The sequence below is a fragment of the Mustela erminea genome, chromosome 6 (genome assembly GCF_009829155.1).
Source record: "Mustela erminea isolate mMusErm1 chromosome 6, mMusErm1.Pri, whole genome shotgun sequence".
In the NCBI taxonomy this organism is placed as follows: Eukaryota; Metazoa; Chordata; class Mammalia; order Carnivora; family Mustelidae; genus Mustela; species Mustela erminea.
The window spans coordinates 22,120,463-22,136,681 of record NC_045619.1 but is presented as its reverse complement, the minus strand read 5'-3'; the positions used below and the strand labels follow the sequence as shown (position 1 = coordinate 22,136,681).

The following is a 16,219-nucleotide window of genomic DNA, read 5'->3' as shown; positions in this document are numbered from 1 at the left end:
CAATTTTGCCAATTAAAAAAGCCCTTTAGCTATAGCTGTTGGAAGAGGCTGGGCCTTTGCTTTTTTTCCTAAATGGAAGTGGGAAGGTGCTCACAGAACGATGCCAAGCACCGGTGGCTGTACAATTTCCGTTTTATTTTGTGTGCTTTTTTTTAATAGGATATAAATAATGACAAAAATTACAAAATTTATAACTGGAAGCCCAAGCATATTTACACATATGTTTCTGTCTTAGCAAAGCTACTGTTTACTTTGCTCCTATACAATTACCTTTTGGTACCATATTTCAGTGTTATTTTACTCTCCATTTACTACATACATATCAACAGTGAATAGGCAAAATATATACAAGGAACTGTTCAGGTCAAGTAATTTAATATTGTATTAAAATTATTCAACACTGAACTAAATCCATATACATTTGTCAGTTTGAAATAAAATTTAATTATCTTTCTTTAAAACTCACCAACTGATGAATAACTGATAATCCTCAGGTTTGAAATAATACTGGTTAATAAAAAAAAACATTAAGACAATCCCACAATTTATCAATATCGCTATAATGAACTTCAAAATGATTCACAATATGATCAGTTAGAACAATATACGTTAAAATGTTATTTTTTTCTATAATGATATTGGTACTGTTTATATAATTTGATTCTACATAAATATACATTATGGTATCATACAAATACTCCACAGAGACATTAAAAAAATTAAAATACCTTAAAGAAATGTAAGTAAATTTTATTTAATCAAATAGTAAGCAAACATTTATTTGTTTCAAGAAAAGAGTTTTATTACTTTGGAATCTCTCCTCTTTTTTTTTTTTTTGTATTTTTTTTTTCTAGAAAAAAATTTTTGCAATAGAATTTTGTTAACACCTTTCTCAAACAAGGTTTCCATGACAGAAATCTTGACAGCAGGAGCCCTAGATTTTTTTTTTTTTAAACGTTTTCTTTAAAACACTGTGAAGGTTAAAAAAAAACGATCTTTGCAGCTTATGGCTGCATCAGCACTTTCGGTTGGATGCCAGTCTGCTTGCCCTAATCTCCTGCTCTGGGGAGTGTCATCAGCACTTTGCCACGCCCAAGCCAGTCCTCTTGGTGGTAGCAGTAAAAATTTAGTTATTTAGAAATGAAACCAGAAACATCCCTCACAACTAACCTAGTTTTCTTATCAGTGCATTAATGAAACATTCTTTTAATAAAAATATTGAATACAAGACACATTTTTCTGTGCATAATAAATTCCTCTGTTTTGAATCATTCTTAAATTTTGAATCAATCCATAGATGTAAATGTTTTCTTTATCTGACATGGTTGATTACATATAAAATCCACAAATATAGAAATCGGGAAACAGGATTTCCTGGCAATCATGGGGGTGGTTTTTGTCCTTATGCATGAAATGATGCTCAGTGATATGATTTTACAGGTGGGGGTAGTTCTGTTCTGATTCTACCGTTAAAACTGCTGACTGAAAAATCCAAGATTTTTATACTTTTAGGCAGTATTAGAGATCCCCTGTACCTTTTTTTTTTTTTTTTTTTAAAGGTATTATCCCCAAATTCAGCAAAGCAGTGTTGGGGGCAGAGTCATTAGAAATACCTTGGGTGGTGGCAGGTGGGGGGAGTCGGGAGTGTCAGCCAAAAATCTCAACTCATGCCTCTCAGGGGTTACGGCTGGAAAGTCTTGGTTGCACACTTTCTGTCACTGGTGCAGAAAGAACGTCCCCAGGAATGGCCAGTGGCCTTTCGCCCGTGACAAGGCCACACAAACAGAGCAGTCTTCCTCCTGGGCTGGGTGGAAACTGAGGCGCGAAGGGAAGCCTGCTCCGGGACTGCTCAGCGTGCAAGGCACCGCAAGGACAGGAGGATGGTGGGTATCAGAAAATTGTGGTTTCATACTTGGTATTAATTCCTCTCTTGGCTTCTTGTCCCGGCTCCACAATCCACGGCAGATTGGCCAGAGTCTTTTGCTCAGATGGGTCGATCTGCTTTAAAACAGAAAGGCTGATGCCTGTTATACGGTACCTGTACCAGGGTGCAAACATGCTTCCTAACACTTGGAAACCAACACTAGGCCTGCAGTCCTGTCACAAACCAACAGGTATGTGAGAATCGTGTTTGTTCTTTTCATACATGTTTATTGCATAAGGACTGTATGCAAGGCATTCAAAGGGTAGGTGGTGAATGAGACCTGGCCCTTGCTCTTGAAGGCACACAGATGGGGAGCAAACACAGAAGCACTTCAATACTGAAAAAGGGGTGGAGGGAGGGAGGGTGCTCTGTGGTTAGCGAGCCAGGGGACTTCCTAGAGAAGGTGAACCAGGTTATGTCACTCTCCAGCTCTCAAGCCTACAGTAGTTGCCATTACAGAATAAGCCCAAATTCCTCAAGGTGAGGGCTAGCCACACTGACTTTGCTTCTCCCTGCATACCAAGATCGTACCAGGGCCTCTGCTCACATCATCTGCTCTGTGGGAATGCCTTTCCCCAGACACCTGAATGCCTTACACCCTAATGTCGTTCAGGTCACAACTCAAACATCACCTCCACACCCAGTACAAAAATAGCATCCTAACTTTTCTGCTCTCCTCTTCTGCTCTACCCTTTATAATCTTTATGCCACATATATATTTATTCCTTCATTCTCCACACAGTATAGGATTTTGTTCTCTTCACTGTTTCCTCCAAACTTAGAGAAGCTCCTGACAATCCAGTAAATAATAGTAGGTACACCGGGGAACCTGGGTGGCTCAGTGGGTTAAAGCCTCTGCCTTCAGCTCAGGTCATGATCCCAGGGTCCTGGGATCGAACCCCACATCGGGCTCTCTGCTCAGCAGGGAGCTTTGCTTTCCTCTCACTCTCTGCCTGCCTCTCTGCCTACTTGTGATCTCTGTCAAATAAATAAATAAAATCTTTTTAAAAAAATAATAATAGTAGGTACACCATAAATACTTGATATTAAAAAAAAAGTCTAAACAGCTGGACGAGCTAGAGTTTGATGAGGGGGCAGGGAGAGGGGGAATAGCACGTGCAAAGCTTCCGTGGTAAAGAGAAGTGGCTGGTTGAGAACTTGCAGTTAGTTTGCAGAGTGGAGATGGGAGGGTGAGCAGGGCCAGGTCAAGCTGAGCCTTGGACCAGACTTGAGCTATAAAAATTACTGTTAAAACCATTTTTAGCCCCTTTGCATATGAAGTTAAACAGGCTATTCCTGGGTAATGCTTGAGCTGTGAGCTCTCAGGAGGGGTCTTGGAGGAAGGTTTTCACCACACTGCTGTCTCATCTTTTGGTGTTTCCACATCTGCCCTGGCCCTGGCCACCTGCTCAGGAGTCTTGGGCAAGAAAGCCTAGAAAGATTTCTAGGATTTCTCATTTCTCTTGCACTCTTGCACTGTGAGCTTTGGAGCCTGCTCACAGGCTGTGGGAATCCATGCCCTTTGGCTACCTTCCAATATGAATTGATTTTATCTCCACAAGGCTGTGGGCAGGACTTCACATATTCTTAGGAATCATGGAATATTTCTCAAAAGTAAACAACTGGACCTGAGGGAAATGGAACATGGATATCAGCTGAGAGAGATAGGATGTTGAGGCAGTTAAAGGACATCAGTATTATTCCCTATATATTTTCAAATTTGTCAGTGAAGGCTTTTCAATGCGTATTTTACAAGCCGTCCTGGCACCCAGCCCAGTTGTGATCATCTGGAGGTTTTTGGAGACCAAAGTCAGACGGAGGCACCTGCCAGGAGCAGATTTTCCAGTCCATATGAGAAACAATATAATAGTCTAAGATATTCCAAAAATACTGGGACAACTCCTGGACATTTAACTTAGGTGTGGTTTTTTTTTTTTTTTTTGCTGGGGGGATAGATAATAAATCCCCATCAATAAATGCTACACAGAATTCAAAGCAAGTATACACTTGAGTGTGACTAGGTATCTACCTCAGAATGAATCGTCCAGGAAAAGCCTCTTCATGTAGTTTAAATCTGAACAAGTGGGGTCAGCTCTGCAGAAATATGGGGGATACTATGATAGGTGGAAGGAACAGGTGACACAAAGGCCTCAGGTAGGAGTGAGTTTTGGTCTCTTCTAGGAATAGAAAGGCCTGAGCATCAGAGAGAAGCATGGGAAGAAATTAGGTTTAGGTATATGGGACAGAGGTGCCATGATCTGATGTGTGTTTTAGGATCACTCTGGTTGCATGAGTAAGAAGGAAGCCTGTTAGGACATGTACTGCAATAGTTCTGGAGAGAGTAGTGGTGGTAGCCTAGATGAGAAGGGTGACTGAGGAAATGGAGAATGGGTGGATTTGAGACATGTTTTAGGGGCTGAGTAGATGGAATCTGCCCAGGTGTTGTACACAGTGGTCAGAGGAAGACAGGAATTAAGGATGACCTCTGGATTTATGGCTTAAGCAACATGGTGAATGGTTATGCCATTTATTGAACTGGGGAAGACAGTATAAATAGCTTTGAGGGGAAAATCGAGAATTCTCTTCTGGGAACTTCCAGGGAGGATGGCAGAGGAGGAGAATCCCAGGCTTACCTCATCCCATGGATATACCTAGATAATACTCACATCAGTGTAAATAACCCAGAAAATGACCTACAGATTGGCAGAAAAGACTTTTCATAGCTAACTGTAGAACAGAGGCCATACTGGAGAGGGTAGAAAGGGCAGAGATGCAGTTGGGAGCCAAAAACCTGCAGGACCCTAAGGGAGGGATGTTGTGGGTGCAGAGGGGAGAGGAGCAAACCCCATCCCAGGCACAGAGGACCTGTGCTGGGAAGGTGAATTCCTATAATATTTGGCTTTGAAAACCAGAGGGACTTAACATCATGAGTTCATACAATCAGTGGGGTTTAACACACCTGGAACTTTTAAAAATTAGTGAGCCAGAGTGATAGGAAACTGAGTCCCTGCCCTGAAAGAGACAGCATAACAACCCCACCAAGATACAGCATTGAAGCAGCAATTTGAAAAACACCTGGGGTATACAGGAGGGAGGGAGATTTGTTTACTAATCTCAGAGCATGTGCTGGAGGGGCAGAGGTCTTTGGGAGACTTCTTTAAGAACAAAAGAACTGGCAGGCACCATTTCCCTCTCCCACCCCCAGCCTAGATACACCTGTGTGAACCACTGCAGCAAGAACTCTCTCCACCTACCTTGCTAACAGCATTCCCTGGATGCTTACCCCCCAGTCTGGCCTTGGTGAATCCATCCAAAACAACACCACAAGCATGGCAGTATACAACCAGCCCTGACAGGGATCAGCACCACCTCAAAGGGACTCCTGCCCTGGGGAATAGGGACTAAAACCACACAAGCAATCTGATTGTGGCCCCAGGAGTGGGCTGGGGGCAGATATTTGGTCTGACTACAGGCCTCACTCACCAACAGAAAGGGAACAACACAGGGAGAGTGCCCTGCAGTGCAGTGCTCCTGCAGCTCTGGAAAATACCTGGTCTAACCCAACTCAAGCCCAAGGCTGCCCCAGACTGGCCCACTAACAACACAGGGAACCAAACCCTGCCCACAACAGGTAAAGAGAGCCATGGAAGACAACTGGACTGAAGGCAAAAGCAGCACAGCCACAACAGTAAGGTGCACACAATGCACACAGGATATCCCATAAGTGCCAGGTTCTAATAAAGAAGGGATATTGCACTGCAGGGCACTATAGGACCTCTTCTTGATAAGGCCACTCCTTTCAAGAGCAAGAGACATAGCTAACTTTCCTAACACATAGAAACAGACACAGGGAGTTAGACAAAATGAGGAAACGGAGGAATATGTCCCAAATGAAAGAACAGGACAAAATCACAGCAAGACAGCTAAACTCTTGGAGATAAGTAACGGAGATAATATGCCTGATAAATAAGTTAAAGGTCATAAAGGTACTTACTGGGCTTGAGAAAAGAGTACAGGACCTCAGTGAGACCCTCAACAAAGAGATAGAAAAACATAAAAAAGAACCAATCAGAGATGAAGAACCCAATAACAAATTAAAAATACACTAGAGGGAATAAATAGACTAAAGGAAGTAGAAGAGTGGATCAGTAATGGGGGGGACAGAGTAATGGAAAGCAATCAAGCTGAACAGGAGAAAGAAAAAAGATTAACAAAAAATGAGAATAGATTAAGGGAACTCAGTGACACCATTCAGTATAATAACACTGCATTATAGGGTTTCTAGAAGGAGAAGAGAGAGAAAAGGGGGCAGATAACTTATTTGAAGAAATAATAGCTTAAAACTTACCTAATTTCAGGAAGGAAATGGAAGTCCAGATCCAGGAGGCACAGAGAGCCCCCAACAAAAGAACCCAAGGAGGTCCACACCGAAACACATTGTAATTAAAACGGCAAAAAGTAGTGATAAAGAGAACTTTTAAAGTGGCAGGAGATAACAGTTACATACAATGGCATAAGGCTGTCAGCTGATTTTTCAGCAGAAACTTCGCATACCAGAAGAAAATGACATGATATATTCCAAGTGCTGAAAGGAAGAAGCCTCCAACCAGCAAGGCTATTATTTAGAATAGGAGAGATTTTTCCTCCTAAGAATCTCCCAGATAAAAAAGTAATTAATTCATGACCACTAACAAGCTCTATAAGAAATGTTGAAGGGAACTCTTTGAGTGGAAAGGAAAGACCATAAGCAGGAGTAAGAAAAACAAGATGCACAAAAGCAGTACAATTAAGTATATCTATAAAAATCAGTCAAGAGATTCACAAAATAAAAGGATGCAAAATCTGACACCATACACCTAAAACATGGGGGAGAGGAGGCAAAATAGACTTCAAAAAAGACTGTACTGAGAGACAAAGGACACTACCTAAAGGGAACAATCCAATAAGAAGATAGAACAGTTGTAAATATTTATGCAGCCAACATGGGAGCCCCCAAATACATACATAAAGCAGCTTGCAGCAAATATAAAGGAAGTAATCAATAGTAGTAATACAATAGTAGTAGGGGACTCTAATACCCACTTACATCAATGGATCATCCAAACCCAGAAAATCAATAAACAAACAGTTGCTTTGACACACTGGACCAGATGCATTTAACAGATATAATCAGAATATCCATCCTAAAACAAACTACACATTCTTTTCAAGTGCACAGGACCATTCTCCAAAATAGCTGTTAGGCCACAAAATAAGCCTCAACAAATTAAAAAATACTGAAGTCATACCATGTATCTGACCACAACACTATGAAACTAGAAACCAACCACAAGAAAAAAGTCTGGAAAGAACACATATACATGGAGGTTAAGTAACATTACTACAAAATGAATGGGTCAACCAAGAAATCAAAGAGGAAATAAAAAAATATATGGAGACAAATGAAAATGAAAACACAATGATGCTAAATCTTTGGGATGTACAAAAAGCTATTCTAAGAGGAAGTTTATACAGGCCTGCCTCAAGAAGCAAGACAAATCACAAACAATGTAACTTTACACCTAAAGGAGCTAGGGGAAAAAAACCCAAAACCTAAAACCAGCAGAAAGAAGGAAATAATAAAGATTAGAGCAGAAAAAAAGACATAAAGATTAGAGCAGAAAATCAGAAAACCAACAGCTCAGGAGATGGTTCTTTGAAAAGATCAACACAATTGAAAAATCTCTAGCCAGACACATCAAAAATAAAAAATAGTGGACTCAAACTCAAATATGAAAGAGGAAAAATAACCGATACCACAGAAATAAAAATTAGAATATCATGAAAAATTATATGCCAACAAGTAGGACAACCTTGAAGAAATTAGGTAAATTCCTGGAAACATATAACCTCCCAAAACTAAGTCAGGAAGAAATAGAAAAAAAATTTAAAAAGTTTTTTTTAAATTTATTTGACAGAGATCACTAGTAGGCAGAAAGGCAGGCAGAGAGAGAGGAGGAAGCAGGCTCCCTACTGAGCAGAGAACCCGACACGGGGCTCAATCCCAGGACCCTGGAACCATGACCTGAGCTGAAGGCAGAGGCTTTAACCCACTGAGCCACCCAGGTGCCCCCAAAATAGAAAATTTGAACGGACCAATTACCAGCAACAAAATTGAATCAGTAATCAAAAAAACTCCCAACAAAAGTCCAGGACCAAAGAGCTTCATAGGTAAATTCTATTGAATGTTTAAAGAAGAGCTAATACTTATTCTTCTCAAACTCTTCCAAGAAGGAAAGCTTCCAAATTCATTCTCTGAAGCCCTCATCACCCTGATATCAAAATCAGATAAAGACACCATCAAAAAAGAGAACTACATGCCAATATCCTTGATGAACATTCATGCAAAAATCCACAACAAAATACTGGCAAACCAGATTCAACAATACATTAAAAAAATCACTCGCCACGATCAAATAGGATTTATTCCCAGAATGCAAAGGTGGTTTGTATTTGTAGGTCAATCAACATGAAACATCACATCAATAATAGAAAGGATAAAAACCATATGATCATTTCAAAAGATGCAGGAAAAAGCATTTGACAGAATGCAATATCCATTCATGATAAAATGCTCAATAATGAAGGTTTAGAGGAAACATACCTCAACATAATAAAGGCCACACATGAAAAACCCACAGCTAACTTCATACTCAGTGGTGAAAAACAGAGTTGTTCCCCTGAGATCAGAAACAAGACAAGGATGTCCACTCTCACCATTTTTATTCAACACAGTACTGGAAATCCTAGCCTGAGCAATCAGACAAGAAAAAGAAATGAAAAGCATCCAAATTGGTAAGGAAGAAGAAAAACTTTCATAATTTGCAGATGACATAATACTATGTATAGAGAGCCCTAAAGACTCCACCAAAAAACTACGAGAACTGATAAATGAATTCAGTAATGTCACAGGATACAAAATCAATATACAGAAAAACACTGCATTTCTATACACTAATAATGAGTTAACAAAAAGAGAAATTAATGAAACAATCCCACTTACAATTGCACCAAAAATAATAAAATACCTAGGAATGAACTTAACCACGTATGTGAAAGATCTATACCCTGAAAACTATAAAACACTGATGAAAGAAATTGAAGATAACACAAACATGGCAAGATATTTCATGCTCATGGACTGGGACAAAAATTATTGTAAAAATGTCCATACTACCCAAAGCAATATACAGATTTAATGCAATCCCTATCAAAATACCAGCAACATTTTCCACAGAACTAAGACAATCTTAAAATTTATATAGAACCAGAAAAGACCCTGAATAGTGAAAGCAATCTTGAAAAAGAACAACAAAACTGGAGGAACCACAATGCCAGATTTTAGTTACACTACAAAGCCGTAGAAATCAAAACAGTATGGTACTGGCACAAAAACAGACACATAGATCAATGGAACAGAAGAGAGAGACCAGAAATCAACCTATGATATGATCTATTGATCTTCAGTACAGGAGGCAAAAATGTGCAATGGGAAAGAGTCTCTTCAACAAATGTTACTGGGAAAACTGGACAACTACATGCAAAAGAATAAAGGTGACCCACTTCCTTACACTATATACAAAATAAACTCAAAATGGATTAAGGACTTAAATATCAGACCTAAAACCATAAAAATCCTAGAAGAAAGTACAGGCAGTAATTTCTCTGACATCGGCCACAGCAACATTTTTCTAGATGTCTCCTGAGGCAAAGGAAACAAAAGCAGAAATAACTACTGGGACTACATCAACATAAAAACCTTCTGCACAGCAAAGGAAACAATCCACAAAACTAAAAGACAGCCTACTGAATGGCAAAAGATATCTGCAAATGACATATCCCATAAAGAGTTAGTATCCAATATATGTAAAGAACTTTTAGGGGCCGCCTGGGTGGCTCAGTGGGTGAAAACCTCTGCCTTTGGCTCAGGTCATGATCCCAGGGTCCTGGGATCGAGCCCTGCATTGAGCTCCCTGCTAGGTGGAGAGTTGTCTTCTCCCTCTGCCTCTCCCCCTGCTCATGCTCTCTCTCTCTCCCAAATAAATAAATGAAAAAAAAAAAAAAAACTTTTACAACTCAACACCCAAACCTCCCAATAATCCAGTTAAAAGTTGGTATAAGACATCAAAGACATTTCTCCAAATGAGATACACAAATGGCCAACAGACACATGGAAAGATGTTCAACATCACTCATCATTAGGGAAATGCAAATCGAAATCGCAGTGAGATATCACCTCAAACCTGTCAGAATGGCTAAAATCAAAATCATAAGAAACAAGTGTTGGTGAGGATGTGGAGGAAAAAGGAACACTCCTGCACCGTAGGTGGGACAGCAACCTGGTATAGCCACTGTGGAAAACGTTAAAAAATTAAAAATAGAACTAACAACAGGACCCCAAAATCACACTACTGGGTATTTACTCAAAGAATCTGAAAACATTAACTTGGAAAAATATATGAACCCGTTTATTGCAGTATTATTTACAAGAGCCAAATTATGGAAGGAATCCAAGTATCCACCGATGGATGAATGGATAAAGAAAAATGTGTGTGTGTGTGTAATATATACATATATGTGTGTGCACACGTGCATGCATGCAAACACATAATGGAATATTACTCAGCCATAACAAATAAAATCTTGTCATTTGGAACAACATAGATAGATCTACAGAGCATAAAGCTAAGTGAAATAAGTCAGAGAAAGACAAATACCATACATTTCACTTATATGTGAAATTTAAGAAATGAACAAAGAAAAAACCCCAGACTCTTTAACTATAGAGAACTGATGGTTAGCGGAAGGGGGGAATGGGGGAAATAGGTGAAGGGGATTAAGATTACTTGTCTAGATGAGCACTGAGTAGTGTATAGAAATGCTGAATCATTCTATTATGCACCTGAAACTCATGTAACACTGTATATTAACTATACTGGAATGAAAATGAAAAGAATGCTGTTAGGGACATGCTGTGTTTTAGATGTCTGTTAGATATTAAAGAAGCAATTGAAAATAACAAGTTAGATTTGTGGGAGTGCATCAGGACCGGGTACCAATGGAGTTGGCTAAGTGCAGAGGTGAAGGGACCACGGTGTTTGAAGGGAAGATTTTCAGAGGACATGCAGTTACTGGTGATGCTCAAGATGATGGGTGAGCGTGGGAGTGAATGGTCGAAGTCGGGTGGAAGTGAGTAGTCAAGGAGCAGAGGCCAGATGCCGGAGGGATCATCCCCAAGGACTGAAGTTTTCAAGAATGGTGGCAGGAGTAGAGGCCCAAAAGAAGACTGTAAACAAGCCGCGTGGTCACAAAGGGACGTGCTTTCTGACAAACATGAGAAATCCTACACTTCCCCCATGACCCCACAAGCTGGGGAGGGTGGGGAGGAGAGAGCTAGAGATAGAAGGATATGTGGGCATGACAGCAAGGCATCTGGGGGTGCCTGTCTGTCCCAAGCCCCAGAGTTCCTAGGATGGCATACGGCAACCAGAGCAGAAGCCAGATGGGAGGCTGGCTGGGAACATTCCAGCTTCTGGGTACTGCTACTACCAGAGGAGGCCGCTTTGAAGTCATGAAAGTCTGTTAGGACAGGATGTCTACAGAGCTTGTGGGAGGGAAGGGGAGGAAATTCCTGGAGGAAGGCAGATGACGAGGAGGAAGGAGGGGCTGCGCCGTCTGAAGAGCCACCGCTCGGCAGGAGGCCTCGGCTGCGGGGAGAGAGCCTGCCGAATGCTGGCGTCTAAGCCTCCAGCAAAGGGGGAGAGGGCCGCTCTGCTCTGACCCAAGATGTGTGCCCAGCCTGTGCATCTAGCTAGCTTCCTCTAGCAGAGTGCCCGGGACATCTTGCTGTGAGCCTCTGCCCACCTCTCCAAGGGCCTGTGGCTTGCAAGAGGTTTTGGCCCCTGGTGGGATGGCAGTGAAGCGTCGGAGAACATCGTTCTCAAGCTTGCCTGAAGCTTCAGGAAAGATTCATCAAGGAAGCAGCAGCACACCAGTCTCCCTGTCACAGAGCTGCCACAGGTGACAGAGAAAGAATTTTCTTGGGAGCCTCTAGGTTCAGACAGATGGTCCCCCGAGACTTCGCAGGAACCAGGCTGGGAGGATGAAGGATGCACGCCAGGAGAAGGAAGCCGAAGGAGACAGAGAAAAGCGTGGCCCCACATCGCTCGGGACCTGCTGAACGGCTTCCTCTCCCTCCAGCTCAAGATTTTCAGAATGTCTGTATCGTCTCTACTTACCACCGACTTGCGAATGCTGACACGAGGCTTGGGGATGGGCTTGGAGGGTTTGTTTTCAAAGCTTTCTGGAAGTGTAGAGGAATGCCCCCCTTTTCTTGCTTGTAGTGCGAGTTGGTAAGCGACTTCAAATGCCTGTCCCAGTGTTAGGATGATTTCGTAGGCTAGATTCTGCAAGAGAAAAGAGAAAAGCATGTACTCTGTATGGTGTACTGCAGGTTGGCCAGGTTGAATAGCCTGAGGAACACTGTGGGAGATGAACTAGCAAAGACCTTGAACTAGTTCACCCAGTGTGGCAGTGACTCAGTGGAAATCTTTGAAGAACAGGAAACCCCAGGTCCAATTTAGAGTCTACATGAGGCATTAGTCAGCAATATGAAGCACTGGCTTACAGCCACGCTAAGGAGCCGACCCCCAGCTTCACCCTCCAGGGAGAAGGCCCACACCCACTGGCCCCAGCAGCCTGTTACCTTCAGAGCCTCCCTCATGGGCAGCTGGTCTGCTCCCAGGCCTTGGAAGATAAGGGGTTACTATGGTCCTTCATCTGAGTTCAGGGAGCGCCTCAGCCGTGCTTGTGGGGATGAGCCCACACACTCCACGGGAGGTGTTCCTGAGAAGTTGGGGTCTTTTTACCTTAAACATCTGTGATTCAGTGAACATCTCTAAAGCACAATCAAAATCTAATTTAGGCGGAGGGGAGAGGCATTAGTCATGCTGGTGTGGTGTCTCACAGTTACAGCAGCCAGCATGCAAACAGAGCCAATTATCCATCTATTTCTTGAGGCGCTTGCTCTCCCTGTGGGTCCACTCCATATTTTATCATCAAATCAGCAAGAGACAGGAGAGTCTGTCAGGCCCAAATGCCATGCCAAGCAGTGACTGGGAGAAGGGTTTTTTTCCTTGAACCTTCAAGCACTCCCTTCAAGACGACTTCTAGCTTTATTTTCTTTTCTCCAGATGTAGATCTTTGATTTCTGCCTTCTCTTCCCAGAACTCTGGTCTTCTCTCACTGAGAAAACATGGTGTTGTCTGACCTCAGAGAGACAGGGGCCTGACAATCCCTCTAAGGCCACAGTGCTCCAAAGAGATAGATGCCGGGCAGTCATAGAGAGCTTTCTTAAAATCACTGCACCAGCAGAGAGCAGGCGTGGTCTGTCTCAAGTTTTCATTCTGATCAGTGTCCTAGAATGTCTATTCATGGTTTTTCAAAACAGAAATGGCATTCTGCTTATGCTGCTTTTGTGACTATGCCCCCTCACTCCGGCCCCTCCTCCCCAATCCAGCACACAGAACAGTTTAATTCCCATGATTCTGGGGAGAACTGTTCCCACTTGATGAAGACAGTGAGGAAGATTCAAGAAGGCCTTTGGAGGCCATGTGGAAGAGGCCTGTGAGTTTCTGGACCAATCAGATTTCAGGTCAATGCCAGACTGCTGTGGTCTTAGACCCAAGAAGGGAAAATGCTTCTGAGCTTGAAACCTGTTTTGACAGAGGAGGTATCTTTCCTTTGAGTGACATGTTAAGAAATGACGGCCCCCCAAGACAGGCGTATGCTTGTTGGAGACACTGAACCTTGAACAGCCAACTGAGCACTTCCTGCAATGAACACTGATCCCATGTTTGCCTCCAAGGATGAGTCAGACTGGTAAATTAGCAGGGCACCGACAAATGATAGTGGAGGAGGGCTGGCAGACAGCTCTGGCCATCACTGCACAAAGAGGGCTGAACCCTCCGACTGCCTACACTTGGCACTCACGTCATCATCAGCTTTGCTTCCTAGAGCACAGAGGGGAACCCTTCTGAGAGGCAGAATGGGGCTTTTGACTTCTGTAGTCTCCCTGGGAGGTCACGGGCTCTTGGTCTTGTTCAGCAGGACAGTGGAGATGGTTGATGTCCGTCTGTCAGGGCTATGTAGCAGATAGTCATGCTCTGGGTGGGCACATGGACTAAGGGAAAGATGGCAGATTCAGCAATTCTACAATGTTCAGCTTCTAGATACTGGAGCAGTGGAGCTTAATGAGTGTGAATCCCTTCATCATTAACCTAAAAACAAATTCCTGAAAGTGAGATTTACTTAAAGTCCACTGTCTTCAGAAAGTCGGAGATGCTCATTTGAGCAAGTGAGATTTTTCACATGATTATTATGGGAAGCTGAAAGGTTTTGAAAGTACAGGGTTAGAAGCCCTGCCTTTTCATTTCTAATTAGTTCTTGGTGTTAGGAAACTGCTCGAATAAGACGTTGAGACCAGACTGTGCCAAATGGCCTCTCCTGGTTTGGCTTGTGTTCTTTGTGATGTCTTACTTTCCGCTTTATTTTAGAATGCTTTACAGAGTTTTTTTTTTTTTCTTATAATTATATATAGTAAAGAGTTGGACACTGTTACCTTTCCTATCTCTTCTGTCGCCTCAATGTTTGAGGTATTGATTATGGAAGCCAGGGAGGGCCCTGGGCATGAGGAGCAGCTGATTCTGATGGGGCTTCTGAATGCGGAGTGCTGCGTTACTGACCTACCAGGGCCCCTGAGGGGAACACTCATCAGATGGGACCTGCAGACACATGTTTAGACAGGGAGGAAGATTCATTTCTCTTGCCTCTCTCTAGTGACAATCCCCCTATTTAAATGGGAGGACAGTCACTGTGAGGGTAGGAGTCTCTACGAGGACGAGACCAAACGTTAATACTGCAGTGTAAGAGAGGATTAGGTGACAAGCTAAAAACCTGCTCAAAAACCTGAAGGCCCAATTACTCTCTGCTTTCAATGTCTATCTTTGCAACTGAGGGGAGGCCAGTGCCTGAGACTGTGCCTGACACACACGCTCAGTAAATGCATGCTAAATGAGTGAATGAATAGCCAAAGGACGAACTAGAGAAAGAGAGCTACTATAGTTATACAGTAGTTACACTATATATAGTATAATTGTGTGTGTGTGCATATATATATATATATATATATATATATATATATAGTATAGTTATACTATAGTTACTCTAGGTAGCACAGCTACCATCAAGTAAGGACTTCACAGGTGTTAGGAATTGATTGTGCCAAGCACTAGGTTTATCTCATTTAAGTACTACCACAGTTATCTGCAAAATATCTTTATCCTTATTTTATAGATGAGGAAATTCAGGCTCCAAGAGGTTAAGTAACTTGCCTGACATACAGAGCTAGAAAGTTACAGAGCTATAATGTGAACCAGTATTAGTGACTCAAAGCCCATGTTCTTAACCCTACCCACATGTGGGAGCTTATCTCCAAGATGGCTGCCACCCATTCCACTGCCCTGTGTACATGTCATGACCTTCTACTAAGGGGGTGAGTCTGTTTCTCCACCTCCTCGAATCTGGATCGGCTTTACTGACTTTCCCAGTTAGCAGAATGTGGCAGAAGTGACACACTGGGTCTTCTGAAATCCAGTTATGAGAAGACTTGTAGCTTCCATCCAGGTCTCTTGAAACACTTAGTTTGATGGAAGCCAGCTACGTGCAAACATTTGGCCACCTCGAGGCCACCATGCTATGCAAATGTGCAAGCTAGCCAGAGGCAGAGGCTGCCTGGAAAGAAACAGTAGTTGCAGTCATCCCAGCCTGGTCTCCAGATACACAGCAAAGGAGTCATCCCGGACTTTCAGTCTCTAGGAGACGCCATACAGGGAGGACCCAAGACCCCAGATAGATGGCCCTAGTAGAGGGGTTCCAACATCAGCAGTCATCTGAGCCACCCCAGTGGAGGCCCAGGTACTGCTGAGCAGAAAAGAGCAGAACTGCTGTATTCTGCCCAAACCCCTCACTCATAGAATCATAAACGTAATGAAATGGATGTTCTTCTATGGCACTGTGTATTTGGATGGTTGGGTAGGCAGCATCAGATAACTGGAACACCGTGCGACGCTAAAGGTGGCCGGCTGGCTCCTCATTCAGGTGGCCTAAAGAAGAACTGCCGGCCTCTGAGCTGGGATGGACAGTACGTAGTCGTGGGGAGTCACTCCTGGACCACCCGACCCTCAGCCCTGGCTGTGG

The 16,219-nt window shown here is 42.7% G+C and overlaps 1 protein-coding gene across 25 annotated transcripts in view; it reads right to left on the bottom strand.

Moving 5' to 3' along the window:
• Positions 1 to 518: 518 nt before the first annotated feature.
• Positions 519 to 16,219, bottom strand: part of ANKS1B (ankyrin repeat and sterile alpha motif domain containing 1B) — a 1,111,154-nt gene continuing 1,095,453 nt past the window's right edge. For 16 of the 25 annotated variants that reach the window (XM_032346651.1, XM_032346652.1, XM_032346656.1 and 13 more), the window contains 2 exons: positions 12,202 to 12,369; positions 519 to 2,001 (listed from right to left, as the gene is read on the bottom strand). In XM_032346651.1, the coding sequence (XP_032202542.1) occupies positions 1,891 to 2,001; positions 12,202 to 12,369 (279 nt within the window). In that variant the 3' untranslated portion in view covers positions 519 to 1,890. Of the gene's footprint in view, positions 2,018 to 5,918; positions 5,923 to 12,201; positions 12,370 to 16,219 lie in introns of all 25 variants that reach the window. The other 9 variants (XM_032346653.1, XM_032346654.1, XM_032346657.1 and 6 more) reach the window with 4 other exon arrangements.